Genomic DNA, 25,193 nt, shown 5'->3' with positions numbered 1-25,193 from the left:
CGTCGTTCGTCACTGTGAATCACTCGTTTCCAGTCGCCTACTGTCCAGAGGCGTCACTTGTCACACCGTATCGAGCATTGCTTAGCAACGTGTGGTTTGCTTCTACCAATTTTAAGCCCCTATGCACAGTCAATGTCCTGCTGCTAACACTTTGGAACTCAGCACTGTTTCCTTCCACTGATTTTATGCAACTTTTTACAGCCAGGCTCCGCAGCAGCTAATGTTCCCTGTGGTATGTGAGGTCTGTCTTTAGCTGTGGTCGTTTCTTTACATTTCCACCACAGAGTGACGTAACCGACAGTCGACTTGTGCAACTTTAAGAGGGGTCTGTTTCTCGGTGACATCCGATGACTAGTCCACGTTCAAAACCACCGAGCCCTCCTGACCGACATGTTCCGCTCTACTGACAACATGCTACTACGTGCCTCCTTTTATACTGGCTCGTCTGCCTGGCACCACATTTGAGGGTCACTTCGATATTACGTAGGTGCCTTCAGATATCGGACAGTGTACTTGTTTTGGTTTGGAATACAAAACGGAAAAGAAGACTTATTATTATTTAAAGATTAGATTTATTTGACAGGTGGGTGTGACTGACATAACATTTTATTTTTATTTTTATTTTTATTCATTTACGTCACTCCTCCGTGCTTCAGAAAATCTGCCGCACCCGTGGCTGGGCCGAGGGCAGTGCCGAGCAGCAGAAGACCCGCAACACCCTGCTGCAGGTGTGGGAGGGGCTCCAGCAGAGGGCCGACGCCAACAAAGATGGACAGGTAAGGTGGTGTGCTGGAGGCTGAAGACGGGGGGCTGAAAACTGGAGGGTGGAGGCTGAAGCGTGGCAGCAGAAGACCCGCAACACCTTGCTGTAGGTGTGGGAGGGGCTCCAGCAGAGGGCCGACGCCAACAAAAACAGACAGGTAAGGTGGTGTGCTGGAGGCTGAAGGCTGGGGGCTGAAAACTGGAAGTTGGAGGCTGAAGCCTGGCAGCAGAAGACCCTGCTGCAGGTATGGGAGGGACTCCAGCAGAGGGCCGACGCCAACAAAGATGGACAGGTAAGGTGGTGTGCTGGAGGCTGAAGGCTGGGGGCTGAAAACTGGAAGTTGGAGGCTGAAGCCTGGCAGCAGAAGACCCGCAACACCCTGCTGCAGGTGTGGGAGGGACTCCAGCAGAGGGCCGACGCCAACAAAGATGGACAGGTAAGGTGGTGTGCTGGAGGCTGAAGACGGGAGGCTGAAAACTGGAGGGTGGAGGCTGAAGCCTGGCAGCAGAAGACCCGCAACACCCTGCTGCAGGTGTGGGAGGGGCTCCAGCAGAGGGCTGACGCCAACAAAGATGGACAGGTAAGGTGTTGTGCTGGAGGCTGAAGGCTGGGGGCTGAAAACTGGAGGTTGGAGGCTGAAGCCTGGCAGCAGAAGAGCCGCAACACCTTGCTGCAGGTGTCGGAGGGGCTCCCGCAGAGGGCCGATGCCAACAAAGATGGACAGGTAACGGGGTGTGCTGGAGGCTGAAAGCTGGAGGCTGGAAGCTGGAGGGTGGAGGCTGAAGGATGAAGGCTGAAAGCTCGAGGCAAAGGCTGAAGCCTGAGAGCTGAAGGATGAAGGCTGAAAGCTGGAGGCTGAAGCTTCAAAGCTGAAGGATGAAGGCTGAAAGCTGGAGGCAATGGCTGAAGCCTGAGAGCTGAAGGATGAAGGCTGAAAGCCAGAGGCAGAAGCTGGAGTTGAAAACTGGACCATGAAAACTGGTAGATGAATGCTGAACACTGAAAGTTGGAAGCTGGAAGCTGGGGGATGTAGGTCGTAGCTGCTACCGTAGGCTGGCTACAGCAAAAACTCGACACAGTGTACGTGTCTCGTGCCAAATCCTGTGTTTCTGGACTTCTCAGAGACGTCACTGAGGCATTTCAGATAGTCGATCTCTCTCTGCTCTTGTACAGACCGGATGCTTCTGGTACAACACGAATCTGCATCGGGTGCTTTCAGTCAAACGTGCCTACACAGAGCACATCTGGTCGAAGCGACGGGTCAGCTCGAGCGTCCGATGCCGTCCGTCACCTCGAGTCGTGACGTACTCCCGTTACGGTGAATGGCGTCACTTTTTGGAGAACTCGAGGGTACCACACACTGGTGATAGATCGCATCCGTCTGCCACGAGCGTTGTGTCACCTGCAGTTGCTCGCCCGCCTCGACCCCATCACTTGTGAGTGATTTCCGAAGCAATTCCGACCGGTATTGCTGCATCAAAAAGTTCTGCTACGAAAGATGAATTGTTCTCTTTAGCAGCAGTGGTAGTTTACCTCCATATCTGTATGAATACTTGCAGAAAGCAAATAAAAAAACTAAATATAATTATTGAACTTGTTTTGAAACGCTTTTCCTGGGAACTTTAGTTTATTCTATGGAATGTACGGGGTGCATCAAAAAGAATCATCTGATTTTTAAAAAAATCGTAACTATTACGTAGTTTGAGATAGTGCGTGAACAACGTACTGTTGGAGAGAAAAAACTCTTGAGGTTTGCACGGTGCCTGCTAGGCGGCAGCAGTGTGCGCCAACTTGAGTTCTGCGATTTCGTTCTTGGCAAGATGGAGGATGCCAGTTTTCTTCCACACTTAGTGTTTAGTGATGAGGCAACATTCCATTTAATTGGAAAGGTGATCCGTTATAATGTTACACTATGGGTACGGGACAACTATATGAAGTTGTACAACATGAGAGCTACTCTCCAAAATTTAATGTGTTTTGTGCAGTTTCACGGGAGAAGGTGTACGGTCCATTCTTCACTGTTACAGGAAGCACATATCTCAAAATGCTCGAGAACTTTCTTTTCCCAGACTGACATCTGGAAGTGCGGGAATTTTTAAATCGGAGGATTGCAAAGTGATGGATTGGTTCTACTGGATCAAATGATTCGGCCTTACGTTACTAGCCTCTGAGGTCACCAGACCTGGCTGTATGTGATTATTGCTTGTGAGAGTTCATAAGAGTGGTGGTGATTAGTGTTTAACGTCCCGTCGACAACGAGGTCATTAGAGACGGAGCGCAAGCTCGGGTTAGGGAAGGATTGGGATGGAAATCGGCCGTGCCCTTTCAAAGGAACCATCCCGACATTTGCCTGAAACGATTTAGGGAAATCACGGAAAACCTAAATCAGGATGGCCGGAGACGGGATTGAACAGTCGTCCTCCCGAATGCGAGTCCAGTGTGCTAACAGTTCATAAGAGACTCTGCCTCTGTTACCATCAACAATGAATGGACTAGGACATCGCGTAACAGCAGTTGTGGAAGCTGTAACTCGAGACATACTTGCTGCAGTGTGGAAAAAATTTGAATACTGCATTGACATAAGCTGTACATCTCGAGAGGGGTACACTGAACACCTGTGAGAACATGTCGGGAAAAAAAGCTATTTCAGTTTCCTGTTATTAAAAAAACAAAATTCATTGTATATGTTTATGAGTGTCAGAAACATAGACATGCCAAATCGGATGAGTCTTTCGGATACACCCTGTATTGTATTTTTCACTGATTTCAACTGTGTTGTGTACATCTTTGCAGTGTGCTAATACAGTTCGTTTTTCATTGATTAATCCCCAGTTCTTCTTTCAGTTATTAGTGTTGTAGTTTAACTCCAAGTATTTACATAATAGTTTTGCAATCTCAATGTGTCAATAGAAATATTGTCTATAGCAGTCATGCTGACTTCCATAACTGTTGTAAATTTTATGAAGTAGAGTTACATTAAATGAAATGACACAGTACTCAATTATGGATGTGGAAGAATTTTCCCCTGAATATTTAAATTAACATATACTCTTAATGTTATGGTATGTCACTCTATTTAAGCTGAAAACCTTAATAATGTGTTCAATCATTTCATAAATAATGCAAAATCACCTAGTAGAGTTCAGTGTACAGGCACTATTACTTTCAACTTCACACAAATTCTGCAGCCAAAGCTTTCAAATGCTAAGCATTGCAAAACCTACGGGGAGTGAATGTCTGCATATTTTTGTGCATACAGATTGGTGAGTGAAAATTTGTACCGACACCGGGAATTGAACCCGGGTCTCCCACTTACTAGGCAGGTGCGCCAGCCACCACAGCACCTCGGCACGGCAGTTCGCAGGTTCGATTCCCGGCCTCGGTAAAGATTTTCTCTCGCAGCTTCAGTGTGTACACGTAAAAATCGTGTCTGTATGAGACCAGTAAAGTCTCTGAAATTGTGTCATTTCATTCGTCTTCATATTTGTAGTACTTGTTAATATAAATGGGAACTCTAGCATTCCACTTCACATTTCGTCGCGGTTCACGGTCGCCGGATAACTGCACTGTCGTGTCACATTACTGTGACCACCTGTTAAAAGCGCAAATAACGACGTTTTGCAGCGCACACCACTGTGAGACCTGCAGGGAGAGAGTCACCGAGGTCGAGGGAGGTAGCGGCAGCAGCGTGGAGCCGTGCCGGGTTTCTCGCCCGAGGATCCGCGGCGTCAACAGTCTTACTGACGTGGTCACGCAGATTCTCAGTCAGGTTTTAATCCGGAAAAACGAACTACATGCAGGGGTATACACGATCACAGAAGACAGGTGCCACTGCGTCTTCCAGAATGACGAGAGCACCCAGGTAGAGCCCTCCGGGCTGGACCGTTACGACAATTGTCTCGAGGTGATCGCTTCCGGACGTCCGTGCTGTCCACGCCACAGGTCATCCGTCTGACAGAGCGTAAAACGCGATTCACTCAGAAAGGTCACCTGTCGCCACATCCAGTTTCGGTACCTGAGTGCAAATTCCAGCCTCGGTCACCGACGGACGGCAGTCGGCACGAACCGCGGCACCCGCTGTGCGAGCCCGTACGCGTCGACTTCGGCCGAACGCTCGTCGGAGGTACACTGTCGGTAGCCCCTCGGTTCGTCGGGTCAGTCAGCCGCTCAGTAGTTGCACATCTGTTCGCTCATACACTTCTCCACAGCCTCCGTTCGCCCCTTCATCTGTGGCCCGTGGTGCTTCGCAGTTCCCTGGGCGCCTGTTTTGGATAGCGCAATTTTGCTGTGCGTCGTGGAATTCTTAACTGAGCCTACAGTCCTTTGTAAACAGTTTACAAACCTAGCCATTTCAGAAACGCTTCCACCCGTGGCCTGAAAGCCAATGATCACGCCCTTCTGGACACGAGATAAATCACTCCAGTGTCCCTCCGACATACTTCATGTACCGCACACAGCTGGTACTGCCACCTGCGAGCCATTATTGCACACTGACGTCGAACAAAGGTGGTCGTCACATTAGTGTGACTGGACCTCGTAGAAATTCTATCGTAAAGTTCTTTGTCGACAGAGCGAAGTGAAACAAAATTTAATACTTAGACAGAGAGTCACAGCTAGGAAGTCGTACTGCGTGGGATGTAAACGTGCAGTAAAAAAACGAAACCAAAATGCAGTGAACAGTGGAACTGAGGTATTAAGCTGAACTCTGTTCATAAAATCCCAAAAATCGGACATCTTAGATGCACAAACTATCTAAGTACAACTGCAGTGCAGCATATGTGCATTAGTAAGTTCACAAATTGCCACTGAAGATGCTCCACAAGTAAAAAGTAGTGGTGAAACCCGTATGGCGCAATGAAAATGGCCTTACATTTATTTGAATCAGATGGAATGTTTGTAACAAATTTCAAATCTATTGTGAAGCTGTGGTTAGTATTTCCAGTTACTTAAAGACATGCCTGCAATATGTATGTATAGACGTAATCCTAATTACTTTCTTTTTTATAACGAACAGTATTTTTCTAAGTGACAAGTTACCCCAGAACATTATGCCATGAGACTTCAGTAAATGAAAATATGCAGAATATGTTAACTAGATTCCATCTCCCCAAACTTAACAAATATTCTTTTGGCAAAAGTAGCAAAACCTAAACATTTTAGCAGGTCTACTACATGATTTTTGGAATAGGAGGGGGATATTTTTGCCTGTACAAAACTGGATGAGCCCTTCCCTCCCTCTCTCTCTTTCTGTCAGAAGTTTAAAGCCTCTCGAGCAAAACCAGCCAGTAACTTTCCCCGAAGACATTATTTACTATTTTTCCTGTTGATGTATCTTTGCTTTGGAACCTGTACAAAAACGAGACAGCAGTTATCCGTGGACGGACAAAACGAGAAGAGGTGCAGATACGGAAAGGTCTCCGACAAGGTTGTGCACTATCCCCTGTTATCTTTAACCTATACATTGAAGAGGCACTGAAAAAAGTAAGGGAAAATTCACAGACAGGTGTAGTAACTCATGGCCTACAAATAGATACGATAAGATACGCCGATGATATAGCTGTCCTAGCTGAAAGTGAAGAAGATCTTCCAGTCCTACTGAATAGAATGGATAAAGTTATGGGGGAAGAATAAAATATGAGAATTAATAAAGCAAAAACAAAAGTAATGGCATGCAACAAAAAAGATCGAGTGAAAGTCCAAGTTCACGTGGGCAATAAACTGCTCGAACAAGTTGATAAATTTACTTATCTGGGCAGTAATATTACCAGGGATGGAAGGAGCAAGGCAGAAGTGAGAAGTAGAATTGTTCAAGCAAAGGCTTTTTTAACAAGAAGAAAAACATCTTAACATCTAAGAGCATCAGCCTTGAAATCGGGAAAAGATTTGTGAAATCATATGTGTGGAGCGTGACATGCTATGGGTGTGAAAAATGGACTCTCGGGACAGAGGAAGACCAGAAGCTAAATTCTTTTGAAATGTGGTGCTGTAGACGCATGCTCAAAGTAAAAGGTATCGACAAGGTCACAAACGAAGTGGTTCTGGAAAGAGCAGGTGAGAAGAGAAGCTTCTGGAGTTTCATTGTTAAAAGGTGAGTGCAATTTACAGGCAGTCTATTAAGACACAAAGGACTCGAGGGAAAAAGACCGAGAGGAAGACCACGACTGAGGTACATGGATCAAATCGTGAAAGCTGTGGGATGTGACACCAATAAAGAAATGAAGAGAAAAGCTGAAAGACGCACAGAATGGAGACAAGCTGCCATTGTAGCTGCTGCAAACCAATCCTTGGATTGACCACTACAGAAGAAGAAGTATCTTTGCTCAGCTTCACAACAATTCTTGTCGCCTTCGTCTTTCCGTCTTCCGTTCTTTTTACGTGTCCAAACCATTGTAACCTACTCTTCTTAATTCTATCATTCAGTGTAACTGTTTTGTTCTGGTTCAGATCCCTTTGTTTCAAACTGGTCTCCCTCTTGCTCGCTTGCCCTCAAACTTGGACTTTTTTCTTCATCTTCCATTCTCTTTACACACACAACCTGTTGTAACCATTGTACTCTCCTCAGTCTTATCATTCAACTCTTCTATTAAAATTACCTTTGTAACATCTACATTTTTCACTCTGTCTCACCTTGTTTTCCCTAATACATTTCTTATGAATTTCCTTTCAGTAGCTTTAATTCTACTCTCATATCTTCTCGGCATTTTACAGGTCTCTGATGCGTGTGTGAACACGAATGTGCAGCACATCTCGTACAGCACTTCCTTACAATGCTCGTATCATCTGGAAATGTGACTAGTTCTACCTCCTGGAAACAGAAATGTGTGGCACCCAACTTTTCTAATGAACTGCAAAAAAAAAACCTAATCTTTTCCTTTTTGTTTACAAGTAACCTAACGACTTTCCGGTGTACACAGGTGAGCGAGACGGAGTGGGTGCAGATGTGGGAAGACTTCGCCAAGAGCGGCGACTCTGTGCTGGAGTGGCAGAGCCGCTACCGGGACTTCATGTTCCAGCACGTCGATTCCTCAGGTACAGTACAGTACAGTACGTAGGCACCCGTGCCGGCATAGCATTCAGAATGGTGTGGTCTAAAGCACCAGTACCTGTAAAGAGAAGCTTCCTCCAGAATAGCCTTTTTGTTTACATTTGTAATCGTGGTACCAGTAATTAGTAATACAGGATGAGCATAAAGTCTTTCCCTGACAAAAATATCTAAGGAAGTATGGAGTTTGTTGCAAATTTTAGCTTAACTCTCAAAGCTTTTTTATGGAAACACTTGTGCATTTGCTCTGTTAGTTGCCTGCGGTACTTACACTGAGACTCAGTTTCTCTCCACCTTTTCCTGCTTATGTTCTGTCACTGCCTCTGCGAACGTCTCGTATTTGTGCCATAAGAGTAGGTACTAATGAACTGATGCTTTATCCTTAAAATAACTCAACCAAAAAAGTCTCGAGGGGTTATGTGTGGTGAACACGGCTATGCTGTCGGACCATCTCTACCGATCCACGTGACCAGAGTGGACTGTCTCGAGAACTGGTGAACGAGCCACCTTGTTGAAACACCAGTCGTGGCCGAAATTCCTCTAACTCACGTCCAGTGTAAAGTTCCAGAACATCCAGGTAAACTGTTACCTTAATAGTAGGTTCAATGAAAAAGAATGGACCAGTAATTGTGTTGTGCATTAAGCCACGCTACGTAGACATTCACTTTTGGGCTCTCCCATCTCCAAATCCAGGCATCACGATTGCTTACTTTCCTGGAAATGTGGAAAGTCACTACATTGGACAAACAATCTCTATTAAGGTAGTTATTGGCAAGATTAAATTGTTCCAGCACATTCCTAGCAAACTCAGCCTTTTGTGTAAAATCTTCACCACAGTGCTCCGAGTTACACGTGTCTGTTTCTTTGGAAACACGATGCACTGATATGTGGAGAGTGTGTCGAAAAGCCGTGCGCGCGGTGTCGACGTCTGCTGCTCCTTGCTCCTGCCAGTCTCTTCAAACTTTTTGTACCGTTCTTTGATGATCTTCACATCTAGAGGATCTGGACCGTAGGCACTTGGAAACTGTCACTGAACTGTAATAGGAGCGTTTCGTGAAAATGAAAAACACGTTCCGCTTTCTCTTGCGTGGACAGCAGTGCTCCTGAATTAGGCTGCCTGTAGCGAGAGAGAGAGAGAGAAAAAAAACAAGTCATACGCTGTCAGAGAAAATGTAGAAGTGAATCCATAGAATTGTCACGAGTTTATTTATTTATTTACTCGTGTCCAGAGCATAACATACATATAATGTCACTAGTTAAGCTACCGTTTTCAAGAAATGACATATCTGTACCTAGCATAGTTCCTTAGAAATAAATTTTTGTGAACAGGGAAAGGTTCGTGCTCACTCTGTGCATAACACCTACATCAGCATAACAAAGTGAGTGACAGAAATTTGTTTACAGGAGAGTTGCCATGGCAAGAACCAATCAGAGAACGAGTGACATCATTAATATTGTCGTATGCAACATTGCTATATTACTTTGCTTTCTGTTCCGAAAGTGCGCAGAAATATGCGAGGTTAAAACCGTCCCTCTACCCGAAGTGAGTTCTGCTTATTAGTGGGAAGTATATGATGGTACCTCACATCCGTTATTGCAGAAAGCAAAATGTCACCTACAACAGCCAGACTGCAATTATACGAGACAAAGAACATGAGAGAGAAGGAGTGGTTCAGAATGGAGTGAGGCAGGAGTATAGCCCATCCCACATGCTATTGGGTGTGAAGGAAACCCGGGAGAAATTTAGAAAAGAATTAAAGGGCAGGCAGACAACATTGTACTTCCGCCATAGAGGGCAAAACACCTTAGAAGAGCAGTTGAATGGAATGAAACATGTCTTGAAGAAAGATTATAAGACGAACATCGACAAAGGTAAAATGAGTGTTGTGGAATGTAACCAAAATAAATCAGGTGATTTAGAGGGAATTACACTATAAAATGTACTTTGCTATTTGCAGTTGTAGTTTGAATGATCAAAGAGGCTTATTTCATCCTAATATGATCAATAGTATCTCACTGGACTCCCCTTTTACATAAATACTAGGCTGGCTCACACCAGACACCAGTGAAATCCTTCAACAGATTGCGGCTCGGTCGTGTTGTATTCGGGTACCGGAATAACGAAATTTGTCCTCAATCCGTGACTAGGTCTCAGTGCCCCTGACACCAGCAAATACTTCATACTCTCAAGAACAGACCTAAGTACAGGGTGCTACCCAAACACCTGACAGTAAAACAATAATTCAGGGAAAACTGTAAATATTCACTTTGTGATAAAGGCACATTATCTTTTTATGGAGCATTAGTGTGTTTCACTATTTCTTGCATCGGGTAAGTTTGCACAGTGCTGAATAATACAAGTAATCTATACGGGAGACATAACATAGCATGCCAGAACATGATAATGGTTGGGTATTGGTCATAAACTGTCTTTTTAAGTTAGCCCTACAAAAAATAAACTGATGTTGTCAAATCCAGTGAACAAAACGAGAAATGGCTGTGCCTGGAAACATTTCATTTGGGATTCCAACGGAGAGTACAGGTTGTTGTTCCATCGTGCTGGCACTGTATGTGGCAATAGGGGTTGACTTCACGATGCAGAAATGTTTGCAATACCGGTGTCAAGTGTTCAGAATTTACTTTTACAGTATGGCCCTCTGTCTCAAAAAAATACAGAACAATATATCACTCGGAGGAAACGGCACAGCAAACTGTCACTTTTGCACTAGGCACAGGACACTCGAGCAATTCGCGTAGGGTACGTGCAGCCCATTGCCGACAGTTCTGTCTGTGCACTCATCCAGAAATTTCGCAGTGTTCTCTCCAACTTGCAGAAGCCTCAGGAATTCTTTGTAAAACTGAAATGTCATCATGCTGTCACTTTCAGTGAGTTTATTGACAGCACAGATCTCGTACACGTGGTAGTGGAGAACTTGGTGCAGAATATGGAGAACGCTGATATCTGCCAACCCGGGTGCGAAAGCTCACAATTGAGCCAAAGGTTGAGAACTACATGAGATCGCAGCCACTACGTGGTTAAAATTTCCAGTGTACATACCAAATGAGGAAGTCCTGCAGCTGTATTGCCCTTCAGAGTTCCATCTTAACATCATTTAGATACCTGTAGCAGTGGAATATTGTGACTAAGAGCATCACGTCAATCAAACCTGCCTCAAAAGTTTAGTCGTGCAACTGTGACAGACTGTGTCTATATACACTCCTGTACTGCTGCAGCATGATGTTCCTCAGGCCAGTGCTTCGTCTCAGTTTAACTCCAGAGAACAGTACCCAACATGGTGCACAGTATTACAGTACTGCATTGTATTACAGTGGCATGTGGTGGTTGTTCTGCAAATAAAAGCACTGCCCAATTTCAACTGAGATCCAGAACGAGACAACCTCCATTTAGTGGAAAACTAACAAACCTCAAATATTCTTCTTAATCCCCAAATCAGTGCAAAGACTATGACATCACATAAACCTCTCCTTAGAGGGAATTCATAAATACACAAAAATTAACTTCGAGTGACCTCATATTTACAATATTCGGCAAAACCGCAAACAAAAAAGTCACATCATTTACCTCAGATACTATTCTTTCACCACCACAGTCTGGAGACATTTCCAGTTGTCACACATAATCGACCTGTAATGGACAGACCCTAATTCACGATCTACTCCCTGACCCAATTTCTAACAGTTCACCACCTGACCCGTACCCTCGAAACATTGTCCGTTCCTGCCTCTCGTATCTGACATTAATTTGATTTGTACTTTTTGGTGCCAATTGAAACAAAACTCATTGTTTTCCACTGAGAGAAAATAACTGATGTCTATACTCTAACCAAAAACATACCATAAACAACTGTCTGTATCAGGAAGCAGAAGCCTAACAGCACTGCATAACTCAACTGGCTAACAGACCTACCTGTTCATTCCACATCTTCAAAGTACACCAGCATATCCTTGGCCTCTTACATTTGCCTGATCTTACCTGCAGTGCAGCTACTAGTATGTTGAACTTCACTGAACAAATTTTGATAGTGAATTATTCTAAGATAACAGCAGTCTGGAAGAGGTTGGTACACCTGTAAATGAATAACACACAAATCTGGTAAAATCTTAATGTAGTGTCGAGGCTCAGTGCCAGTTGTTACAGCCATTGTACAAAGTCACGAGTGCCTTTATTGGGATTCATGTAGCTCACGTGGCTACAAATTCTTTCTCTCAACAAGAGACTACCGATACTAAAGGAAAAGTCACTCGCGTACGAATTTACCGTTCAGAGTTGTCACAGCTCTGTTACGGTGTGCGGTGTACAATTTGTGCTTCCTGCCCTTGTGGGACTTCAAACCACAGGGCCAGGGTAATTTAGGACACGCTGACAGTTAATAACCCGATATTCTCGAAGTCACAAAAATAATCTAAACCACGGTTACAACCGAGTGGTCATCAGTGACAATAAAATTACAACACCGAGACAGGGAACGTGGGAACGGACAACCATCCTGCGTACTGACATCAGTTCCAGTGATGGTGTCTCACCTTGCATAAGCTTTTTCTTTACCCACCACTGTATTAATCTGTTTAGACTGTCACAAATACAAATTATACTTTGTCAAAACCAATCAGATTGACTTCCTGCACAACTGTACAGTTGGTAGGACTATAAACTCAGGACGAGCAAAAACAAAACTTATTATGCCATACAAGCAGAGTTGACATTGGACGTAGCCTGTGCTCCCCCAACTCCAGCCACATTCTCTCCTGGACTTCAGTGACATCACATAATCTACTTTAGGATTATAAATGCTTTCAATATTATAATATCTCAATCAGTGGCTCCAGCAGAGATACTCCCAGAATGATTCACAATAGAATTTGTCCTACCTCATGACTACGACAATCGGTAACTTTTTCGTGCGCTATTTTTCCTCTTATCTTTTGTGCTCCCTTTGACCCTCCCACCAGGCTGTAGCTGAGGGATGTGTGCCCCTGCAACGTACACAGTATTTTTATTTCTGTCACTGTCAGTATTCCGACGCCAACCTGCAAACTTGAGAAGCTGTAGCCTGGATTTCCATCACACCGACTTCCATTTTTGTGATCACCTGCACACTTCACTGTGACAATGGCTGTCCACAGCTCACACTGGCTTTTGTGAATCCAGACCGTTAAGCGAAATTCAAATATCTCGTCCTTCTTCGCTCAGATCGCAATGTGGTTTTCACTGATCTCCCTCTAATAATATTTTACACTCATCTACATATGATTCCAAGTGATTCCAGTTCTCCTTTATTATTCGAGCAATCTCACCCCCTTTATGGCCAAATCACTCTCATTAATCATTGGTCTCCCTTCACATCATATTCACAGTCATCTTCATATTAGTCCGTTAATGATGAGTCGGGCAAAATATGCTTCGCATCACATTCCCGTGGCACACGAGAAACACTCAATTATAAAGCCAAAATTCGCTTAGAAATACACAGGAATAGAAACATCAATTCGTCTAAACAGCTGAACAACTATTCACTCAGAAAAAGAAAATTTCAGACCTTGACTCCATTGTCAGACCATACATACACATCGCTTACACAGAGCAATAAATATCACTGTCCCCCCCCCCCCCTCCCCGCATGAAGCATGGATCTGGCCGTTGTTTGGGAGGCTTGCGTGTCTCAGCGATACAGATAGCTGTGCAACCACAACGGAGGGATATCTGTTGACAGGCCAGAAAACGTGTGGTTCCTGAAGAGGGTCAGCAACCTTTACAGTAGTTGCAGGTGCAACAGTCTGGATGATTGACAGATATGGCCTTGTAACACTAACCAAAGCGGCCTTGTTGTGCTGGTACTGCGAACGGCTGAAAGCAAGGGGAAACTGCAGGCTTAATTTTTCTCGAGGACATGCAGCTTTACTGCATGGTTAAACGATGATGGCGTCCTCTTGGGTAAAATATTCTGGAGGTAAAATAGTCCCCCATTCGGATCTCTGGGCGGGGACCACTCAGGAGGACATCATTATCAGAAGAAAGAAAACTATTGTCCTACTGGTCGGAGCATGGAAGGTCAAATCCCCTAATCTGGCAGGTAGGTTACAAAATTTAAAAAGGGAAATGGATAGGTTACAGTTAGATATAGTGGAAATTAGTGAAATTCGGTGGCGGGAGGAACAAGACTTCTGGTCAGATGAATACAGGATTATAAATACAAAATCAAATAGGGATAATGCAGGAGTAGTTTTAATAATGAATAAAAACTTAGGAATGCAGGTAAGCTACGCATAGTGAACACATTATTGTGGCCAAAATAGGTACAAAGCCCACGCCTATCACAGTAGTACAAGTTTATATGCCAACTAGCTCTGCAGATGCCAAAGAGATTGATGAAATGTTTGATGAGATAAAATAAATTATCCAGATAGTGAAGCAAGACAAAAATTTAATAGTCATCGGTGAGTTGAATTTGACAGTAGGAAAAGGAAGAGAAGGAAACGTAGCAGGTGAAAATGGAATGGGGGTGAGGAAAGAAAGAGGAAGCCACCTGGTAGAATTTTGCACAGAGCACAACTTAATCATAGCTTACACTTAGTTCAAGAATCCTGATAGAACATTGTATACATGGAAGAGGCCTGGAGATACTGGAAGGTTTCGGATAGATTATATAATGGTAAGACAGAGATTTAGGAACCAGGTTTTAAATTTTAAGACATTTCCAGGGGCAGATGTGGACTGTAGATTAAAACTGAAGAAAGTGCAAAAGGGTGGGAATTTGAGGAGATGGGATCTGGATAAACTGACAGAACCAGAGGTTGTAGAGAGTTTGAGGGAGAGCATTAGGGAACAATTGACAAGAATGGGGGAAAGAAATACAGTAGAAGAAGAATGGGTAGCTTTGAGGGATGAAATAGTAAAGACAGCAGAGGATCAAGTAGGTAAAAAGATGAGGGCTAGTAGAAATCCTTGGGTAACAGAAGAAATATTGAATTTAATTGATGAAAGGAGAAAATATAAAAATGCAGTAAATGAAGCAGGCAAAAAGAAATACAAACATCGAGGCTAAGAGTCTGCCAACACCATACTGAATTCCAGCATTACTGATGGAAGGAACCACGAACTTGTAAGTCATTTGCAGCCAGGTGTCCCGATACTTTTCATCACATAGTGTGTAAGGAAAAGTATGTTAATTCACACCATAAAAATCTCACACCAGTTACTTTCTATCCTTGCATCCCCTAAATATGTATTTGCAAATAAAGTACTTGTCAGTAGGCACCTGAGCTTAAATGAGAAAATGCTGACTCTCCGACGGATTCAAGAAACTCTTCTGAAAGTTCTACCTTCTCCCATTTCACTTCTAACATTTCCAGTAAATGGTAGTTTATAAACTGGCCTCTGCTTAAGATATGAGTTACAAATGAAAACTGTTCCACAGCATTAACCAAAACTAGTAGACCCACCTCTGTGGTCAAGATCACCGAGGCGCGCTTGTGTGGTAGCGCTCGACCTGGGGCTAAGACAGTTTGAATCCTGGTGGTGGAAAAAATTTTCACTGCCATTATTTGGCTGGTAAGGGAGGAGAGGTGGTAGTGTGAAGCTCCAGGTCACCAGACTTTGCACCAATGTCCTGGTTTAAATATAAAACCTTTCTGCAGTTTCTCATGAAGTGGTGCTGTTGACAGTGATCTCTGTTGGATGGGAACATTAAGCCTAGCAGCCCCCTCGGTGCTATTCGCGAGGGGTAGGGTGTGTGCTGGCAGCGGGTTTCACCCTCTCCTTTCTCTCATCATCATCATCATCATCATCATCATCATACAATTTGAACATTATGCTACACACACACACACACACACACACACACACACACACACACACACACACACACACAATTACATACATGTAGTATTACAAATATTGTAATGGAGCATGTTGTAAAAAATTACAAAAAAAAAAAAAAACTAATAAACCCACTAACATATAGAACCAAAAAAATTCTATTACGCTCCCAGATTCACTTATATTCCACAGTTATTCGTAATTAAAGCTGACAATGCATTCTTCTTTAATGTCCCACACAGTTTATTCTTCTAGTTTACTATTATTCGTTGAAACATCCTTAAAATGTTCTGCTTTAGAATAATGTACAGAAACTCCATTCATTCCCACAAAGCATATACAATCATTGATTATTGCTATTGCAACACTCCAGGACTCACTTATATTCCACAGTTATTCACAATAAGGCTGACAGTGCATTTTCCTCTAATTTCCCGCACAGTTTACTCTTCTAGTTTACTATTATTCGTTGAAGCGCACCTAAATAATTCGAATTACATCCCCAAAATGTTTTACTTTAGAGTAATGTACAGAAACTCCATTCATTCCCACAATCCACACACAATCATTGATTACTGCAATTGCAATAAAATAAATGTCTTTTAATGCACAGTATCCTGCGGTATTAGTACAATTAGCAATACTCGGTAATAAACTGTAACTTAGCGGATGACTTTATTTTCACTAAGGCAGTTTATACCAGACAAATCAAAGGCTCAGTGGACATTGATAATGTTATTCCTTAAATAAAGAAATTGTATTTGTTAAGCAACCTAGAGAAACAAAATCCCTGTTCTTTTGTCGGCAGCATCGACCGTATGTAAGGTGTTCGCAAACATGTGTTGTTTGTATCTGTGGTCACAAGTTCCACATACAATAGCCCTCATTAAAATACAGGGTGCCGCACGAAATGTGTTACCATTCTGTTTTTGAATATAAACTTTATTGTCAATACAATCTGAAAGGAACATGTACTACGATGAAGAGCTGTCCGTGGAGATTTGTTCTAACTCAGCACATGCTCAATATGTCCACCATTTCGTTTCCTAACTTCCTTCTAAAGATCACTGAAGTTAGTGATTACCCTACGGCACATGTCTTCCCAAATTTCACTGCAAGCTTGAAGAATAAGTCTTCTGAGCTCCATTAAATCACGTGGACGTTTTGGGAAAAATTTTTCCTTTAGGTACCCCCGTCATTGAAGCAACCTGGAAACCTGAGTGAAATGATCCACATGTCGAAATGCTCGCGTAACAACTCCAACACAGTGTTTGCAGTATGTGGCCTTGCTCCATCTTGCACGAACCACTGCGGGTTGAAGGGCAAGGCAGTAGCAAGAAGCTGTGGAATGGAGCTATTGCGAAGAGTGCTCAAATAACACTCACTGTTCACAGTTTCTTCAAAGAAAAAGGATCCAGTATGTCCGTGACTGGAAATTGCTGCCCACACTGTAATCCTGGGAGCATAATGTTGTCGTTCATGAAGCACTTGTGGGTTTTCAGTGACCCAAAAGCGTACATTTTGTTTGTTAACCACACCATCTAAATGAAAATGCGCCTCGTCTGAAAACCAAACGTTGTTGAGAGTTTCTTCGCTATCCTCCACCCACTGAGCAAACAGTAGTCTCTGCTGCTGTGTTCTTCAGTGAGCTTCTGTGCACAGGTCATCTTGTATGGGTACATATGGAGGCCACTTTTAAGAATGCGTTGAACAGAGCGTCTGGATATTCCCAGTTACACTGCTGCCTTTCTACACGATTTCCCGGGACTTCTCTGTACAGCAACTCGTACCGCTTCAATATTCTCCGGCGAACAAACAGGCTTAGGCCGAGGTCACTTCGCTTCCAATACTTTTCGTTCCTGTACAAATTTATCATACAACCTGTGGATGGTCTTCTTGCAAGGGACCCATCGTGTGTTAAACTGTTGTCAAAAACACCTCTGAGTCACAACAAGGCTTTTCGTTTCATGAAAAAGTAACACAATTGCCAATCGTTGCTGTGTCGTCAGTCTTCCATTGTCAGCCATTGCTACTTACTAATTTCCTAGTGGAAGTATCGTGAATTACACGTCGTTTCGTAACTCATTTGTTTTTCCAAGCTCTGCTGGTACTGCTGTAGAGATCCCAGCGGGATATTTAATGTGCATCGTAAGTTGTGAAAGAAACAATTGGTAACACATTTCGTGCACCACCCTGTAGTATTTTTTGCTAAGTGAATCAAGCCCAAAGCATAATGTTGTCATGCGATCTGACTATCCTTCGGGTAATATTCGATGCAGACTTTCGCACTTAGCGCAACAGGCATTCTTCCACATCTGGAAAGTTTTACTGTTACCAGCTTAGCAACTTTCTCAACACTAAACATAACCTCAGATCCCATAAGCATCATCTAGATGAGTGGTTCCCAACCTTTCTTTGAATATCTCCCCTGAGTGTAGTCAGGTATTATCCCTCTACCCGCCACCATCAATATCAGTGCATAACTAAGCTCGAGAATGAAAAAGTGTTTTCTTTGAACAGTTTTATTTGTAAAATGACAAGAGACAAATGGTATTTGTTTTTGTGTTTCATTAAACAGTGAAATAATGAGACAGTGGGAGTATTGGTACTGCATATTTCTGACAATCCTTTTCCGTAGAGCGATGAAGTAATTCTCAGTACATCATTGCCTCACCTACAACTCCTTCTGCGAAAGGAAGACTACCAATCCATATTGAGGATAGTCATTACAAAATTATTGTCAGGTTGGACTGTCAATTAATTAATTTATTCTTGTGAAGTGATTATTGGAGCAATATCTGGCCTATTGCAGGAACTAACTTTAAGGTTAAACTGAACGAGGTAGCACTGTTTTAAACAGACTGGCCTTGTGTTTGGGACAATGGAAGCTCCAATCCGTAATCATCAATGCTGATTAGGTTTTCCAAGATTTCTCTAAATTACTTCAGGTAAATGCTGGGATGGTTCCTAGTATAAACCCACAGCCATCTGCCTGTCCTATCCTTGCCATACTAGACACATCTGTAACTATGGAAATATCTGTACATATGAATTATTTCTGTTGTTTTTAAATTGTAAGTTCAAGTCATGTCCAATATCTTTGTAAAAGAAATATACAGATAAATAAAACTACTACTACTGCTGCTACTACTACTACTACTACTACTACTACTACTACATGCAGATGTCATTTTCAAGGGATGTTAAAGCATATGTGACGTAAGGTACAAACTGTAAGTTTAGTGGGTGGACTATGTGAAGAAGATGTTGTTATTCACTCATTTCACAAGCTGTGACCTCCAGAACATTGTGCCGTGTGTTTATGCTAGAATTTGGAAAAAAAAAGGTAGGTATTGGTAACTTATGTAATCAGGATTACAGTGTTATGAAATAGTGATGATAGTACTGATCTTTTAAAACAGTGTAGCTCTGTGGTTGAAACACAGTTGAACGCTTTTCTTTTTACCATAAGAAAATTTCAATTTATCCCTCAGTGGGTAATCACCCCCACATTGGGAACCACTGATCTAGATTATATCTACTAAACAATACATGTAGCAAGTAGTAGGTTCAGTTACGTTACTTAATACTGGACTGTTTGTAAGTGGTAATACAGTGCTTCCACCAAACATCACATAAATATGCCAAACAACTGCCGGTCTTGAATTCTTGAGGCAAACTTACCTTCTGGAATCTGAAAACAAATTATTAAGGTAATAGAAAGCATTACAAGGGCTGTCCAGTTTGTATGTTGTGAAGAAAAGGTATCAAACCAACGAACGAGCTGAAGGCATAAAAAATATCTCTCACGTTATTACTATTTGAGGCAAAGTCTCATGGCTGCTCAATGCTGCCATCTTGAAAAACTATACTTCATCTGATGAAACTGATGAAAGGAATTAAATAGAAATAAAGATTTTATGTTAATCTGTGATAATTATTTCCCAATGAATACAAGTGTTCTTATGCGGCACAGTAAGATTAACATTATATGAATCACATGGAACACACAACACAATCATATATAGACTTATTCTTCAGTTGTGAATTAAACAATTTAGAAAACCTTTTTAGTGAATGAAATACCATCTTACTAAGCTCGATTATGAACTGATACAGCACATAAACAGAATGGAAGCTGCCCCACATTAATTGTAATTGTGAATGCCTCCCTGCTATTAATCCTACTTGAGTAATTATAAGATACTACATTTTCAATATGGCTCTCCGTGTCATAAAATACAGAAACAAAAAAACAAAAAACAAAAAAATGGGTAGAATTTCAAGAATGAAAATCTATAGCTGCTTTTAGATATGGCTATCCATCTTTCTTAGTATAATTCAATGCAGTTTTGCTTGAAAGCATGCCACACCACACAGAAGTAAAACCACACCTCGACTCCAGAACAGCCCAAATGGAACAGAGAAGAAAAAACTTGAAAACAACGTAGCATCTCAGCACCCTCAGTTCTCACTGGACGATGCTGCACTCGCCTCAAAGACTCGCCTCAAACATCTCGGCCAGAATAAATTACTTGTGGTATGGCAGATCCAGTAGTGAGTACACAGGAAACTGCTCAGTGGATGAATGTCACGGCAAAGATTGCTCGTAACAATTAGACACATAAAATATAATATACTGAAGTTAGCAAATCACTACAGACAACTTCCATTTTTTCACTTCATCCAGCAATTTTTCTTCTCCTTATTATTTTTGTCCACACGTCCTCTGTGCCTTCAATAGCTGTTGTCAGAATTGCTTTTCCTTACAATATATGTCCCACCCAGTTTGTTTCCCTTTTCTTAACCAGGTTTAAGAGAGTTTTTTTGTACCTTTACCCTTTGCAGTAATTCAGTGTTCTTTTTATCCACCGATTTTATTTTCTCCATTCTTCTCCAGACCCACATCTTGACTGCTTTAGTGCAAAATTAGAGGAGAAGGATTTGGAAATGATAAGGGAAATGTTATTTAAAGGGTTAAATGATTTATTAACATTATTCTGGACTATATTATCGGATAAAATGGGGGTTTCGGCTATCCGGTCACTGTAGCTAATGAAGAAAAAATTGAACAATAATATTTCATTATGAATGTATAGACATAAAAATTGAAAATGTTCTTATGTTCCTTCTGCAAGTGATTTCTTATATCTCTTCAACACTGCGGTGTCACACTGGTGCTTCCCTCCTTTATTTCCGGTGTCCTCACAGGTGCTCACGATCGTCCAAATGTATGCTACGATGTACTTTTGTGAACTAATAAATAAATATTCAAACAACTTTTTAAAACTGTCCTGAGTATATTTTCACACACAGGCCAGGCATAATACATTCACATAATTAATAATACTTGGTGTGTGTACATTTGTTACACAAATTGTTATATGCATCTGGTCTCTTTCAGATCCAAACACCGACAAACAGCTACTGCCTAATCGGTGCATGCTCGACTCCTCGTCTCTGGCCTCACTGTCTTTTATTGTCATCACAGATATTATCACCATCTAGTGATCAGAGAGGGCATCTTTTAATTCACTTAAAAATTACCGCCACTTCAGTTTTTTCTTCCTTCTTTGCTCTGCAGCTTTCACTGCACACGAAGCATTCAACCGAGCTTTTTCTTAACCCCAATGCTAAGTTGCTGCATAACCAGCACTTCTTCCTTCTGGGAAGCTTGCTTTGCCACTGCACTTCTCCATCTTGTATCTTTTCACTGCCCAGTTATCAACTAACATGCTCCTCAAACATCTGTATTGTGCAATTTGTTTGATTTGAGTTTCTGTAGATCTCACTTTAATACCTTCTTTAGCATTTACTTTTGTCACCATAGTTTTCTTTGTGTCATTTCTCCTACTGTACTCTTTCATTCTTTCATTTACTCTGGATAGTGTTTTATGAAGAGAGATTGTTTTATACAAAGCAGTATCATGTCATCAGCAAATTTGATGCAGTAGACATCCCGGTTTCCTACACTTACTCTTTCCTTCTCTACATCTGTCATCTCCACCATCAAGTCTTTCATATGTACGGTAGACAGACCTAGTGAAAGGCAATAGGCCATGTGTTATTCCTTTTCCGGTTTTGAGTCTGTCATACCATTTTTTATATTCACGAATAAAATGTGTGACGAGTAAGAAAACCCACCCAGACAGCCGGCCATGGTGGCCTAGCGGTTATAGGCGCTTCAGTTCGGAACCGCGTGACTGCTACGGTCGCAGGTTCGAATCCTGCCTCGGGCATGGATGTGTGTGATGTCCTTAGGTTAGTTAGGTTTAAGTAGTTCTAAGTTCTAGGGGACTGATGACCTCAGATGTGAAGTCCTATTGTGCTCAGAGCCATTTTGAACCACCCCGACATTAAATTGCCACTTCTGAGTCACGGGGAAGTGGCCAGCCCCACATCGAATTTGCCTGTGGATTAACAATAGGAGACGGTATGCTGACCAGCCCGGATGAGGTTTTTAGGCACTTTTCCACATCCACCAAGGTAAATACTCGGCAGGCTCCTGTGTCTTGCCTCAGATACACAATGCACAGACACACTGAAAAATGATTTCAAATTTGACCGTGTGATTACACCAGATGCAAATAGATGAGGTACATCGATTCTTCCCTGGAGCAGTTGGCAGTAGCTTTAAAAACTGTTTTTGGGAGTGGTGACCTCATCATAGTAATAGTCTATAAACTAGTTTGGTCAGTTCTCTGTGTAACTGTCTTGTCTCACCATTGGCTGAAGACAGGACATTGGAAAGGAGGGGCAAAAAGGAAAAGGAACCACACACAGTAGTGGAGTCCTCTTCATAATTTCTTAATATAAGTACAGGTCTAACAATTTATGGAAATTTCCAGAATGAGATTTTCACTCTGCAGCGGAGTGTGCGCTGATATGAAACTTCCTGGCAGATTAAAACTGTGTGCCCGACCGAGACTCGAACTGGGGACCTCTGCCTTTCGCGGGCAAGTGCTCTACCATCTGAGCTACCGAAGCACGACTCACGCCCGGTACTCACAGCTTTACTTCTGCCAGTATCTCGTCTCCTACCTTCCAAATTTACAGAAGCTCTCCTGCGAAACTTGCAGAACTAGCACTCCTGAAAGAAAGGATATTGCAGAGACATGGCTTAGCCACAGCCTGGGGGGATGTTTCCAGAATGAGATTTTCACTCTGCAGTGGAGTTTGCGCTGATATGAAACTTCCTGGCAGATTAAAACTGTGTGCCCGACCGAGACTCGAACTGGGGACCTCTGCCTTTCGCGGGCAAGTGCTTTACCATCTGAGCTACCGAAGCACGACTCGCGCCCGGTACTCACAGCTTTACTTCTGCCAGTATCTCGTCTCCTACCCTCCAAACTTTACAGAAGTTCTCCTGCGAAACTTGCAGAACTAGCACTTCTGAAAGAAAGGATATACCGGAGACATGGCTTAGCCACAGCCTGGGGGGATGTTTCCAGAATGACATTTTCACTCACAGCTCCAGGCTGTGGCGAAGCCATGTCTCCGCTATATCCTTTCTTTCAGGAGTGCTAGTTCTGTAAGGTTTGCAGGAGAGCTTCTGTAAAGTTTGGAAGGTAGGAGACGAGATACTGGCAGAAGTAAAGCTGTGAGTACTGGGCATGAGTCGTGCTTCAGTAGCTCAGATGGTAGAGCACGTGCCCGCGAAAGGCAAAGCTCCCGAGTTCGAGTCTCGGTCAGGCACACAGTTTTAATCTGCCAGGAAGTTTCAATTTATGGAAATAAGATACCTTCTACCTCTTACAAATTTGCAATACAGTGAAAGTTATTGCTTTTACCTCTCTGCCTAAAGAATAAGTAATCTCACACCATTGTTTCTTTGTGCATATAGCTCATCACTGTATCTGCTTTGCTCTGTGAAAAGTACTCCTTCGCAGCTTGCGGTATTCGCTTTTTCCTTTCGACAGGTGACGGAACCATCGACCTGGACGAGTTCATCAGTGTCTACACCAGCTACGGCATCTCAGAAGATGAGTGCAGGAAGGCCTACAGCAAGTTCACCAACGTGAGTTTTGTTCCTTCAAGAGTAAATGAGAGAGTACGCTAGTTTAATGGCTGAGCTCTGGAGCTAAGCAGTGAGGAGCAGAGAAAGTAGTCTCACTTTTCATCTTTTGTAAAACATTTCGTGAAGATACCTCATATGGCAATGCAAATGTTATATTAGATAACATGCTTGTTGTAACACAAGGTAATGCACATAAATCAGTTTCATCAGACAGCGTAAGGATTAACACATTTGAGATGTGACTTCATATTCGCATTCTCAGTGGTGTACAGTGTATGTCATCTTTGGAAATGAAAATCAGTAGCTGTAAATGAATGGTAGTGTGTCATAGTTTCATAGAGTAAACTACCAGATACGGGTTGCTATGAGGATAATCATAAAACTAAAGTCTTCTACATTTTTTTAGAAATATGAAACTGTATATTCTTTGACTGCAGAGGTTGTAATGGTGCTACATTCTTCTTGATCGTTACTTAAAATTACTTAACTTTTTCCTGGAGTTCATTTTGATGAAAGAACATAAATTTGGAACTTATCATTATTTATTGACGACAGAACTGCATTCTCAACACATTTAAACAAAGCACTTCACAGACATCGCTGATCTCTTTGACAAACAGACTCTCGAGCAGACTCGACATCAACAACTAAACAACTGACTGACTGACCCACAGCCTCGCTGCTTTCCCTTGTATAGAATTTTAACAATTGCTCACAAAACATTCCATTATTAATTTTGTATAATTTCAGTGTTACAATTAAAATTTACAGCCAAATAAAGTATAAAATACAATCTTTGAATAACAATCTTTCCTAGTAATATCTTTAGTTTTTCATAAAAAATCATTCTGAACTTTAATTACAATAATGTCTCTCATATTATTTTAGTTATGTAATTAATTACAGTTTGGATTTGGTTACTAACATGTAATAGTATTACAAATCTTGTGTTTTATGCGACTGCATGTGAGAAGGTTACAAATAAAGCCTCAAGTTCTGAAATTGCAAAACTGTGGGATGTAAACAATTGGAGAGTTAACTAGAAATGTAATTACAAGGACTATTAATTGCAAAGGAAGACATAAAAATAAATAACAATTGAAAACACATTGCTTGCTAATAACTTTCGAGCTGTTTCTCAAGGTGATGATGTTCTTTGTGTTAACTCGTTACTCGATTGTAATTATGGTAAGTAGAGGTGCCAGACACATATGCCAACACTTCCACAGCATTTTAATATTTTCTGCCAAATATTTATCCCTTCAATTTCTTTATTATATATTCAATCCAGTATTTGTACGTAAGTTTGTTAATGACAACAATCTCTTGATAATGATGACAACACACAATCTTCTAGAACATTCCATACACCTTCACAATGAATATCAAGTTTATCAAATAGGACAGAATGATATATATAAAGACACACATAAAATGCCATAGGAAGCACTGAATTGTCTGATAACTATCTGGATACATATAAAAAGAGGGTGGTATCAGACATTTAATATGAATTTTGGGGAAGGCTGTATCG

General features: G+C 42.0%; 1 protein-coding gene across 1 annotated transcript in view; it reads left to right on the top strand.

Annotated features, from left to right (window-relative positions):
- LOC126428249 (calexcitin-2-like) overlaps window positions 1-25,193 on the top strand; it is a 377,130-nt gene that overhangs the window by 320,249 nt on the left and 31,688 nt on the right. The window contains exons 4-6 of the mRNA XM_050090162.1: window positions 657-776; window positions 7,678-7,792; window positions 23,562-23,659. Coding sequence (XP_049946119.1) covers window positions 657-776; window positions 7,678-7,792; window positions 23,562-23,659 — 333 coding nt within the window. The remainder of the gene's footprint in view (window positions 1-656; window positions 777-7,677; window positions 7,793-23,561; window positions 23,660-25,193) is intronic.

The sequence above is a fragment of the Schistocerca serialis genome, chromosome 12 (assembly GCF_023864345.2).
Source record: "Schistocerca serialis cubense isolate TAMUIC-IGC-003099 chromosome 12, iqSchSeri2.2, whole genome shotgun sequence".
Lineage (NCBI taxonomy): Eukaryota > Metazoa > Arthropoda > Insecta > Orthoptera > Acrididae > Schistocerca > Schistocerca serialis.
Note: the sequence above shows the minus strand (reverse complement) of the source record. Positions and strands in the feature narration are given on the sequence as shown.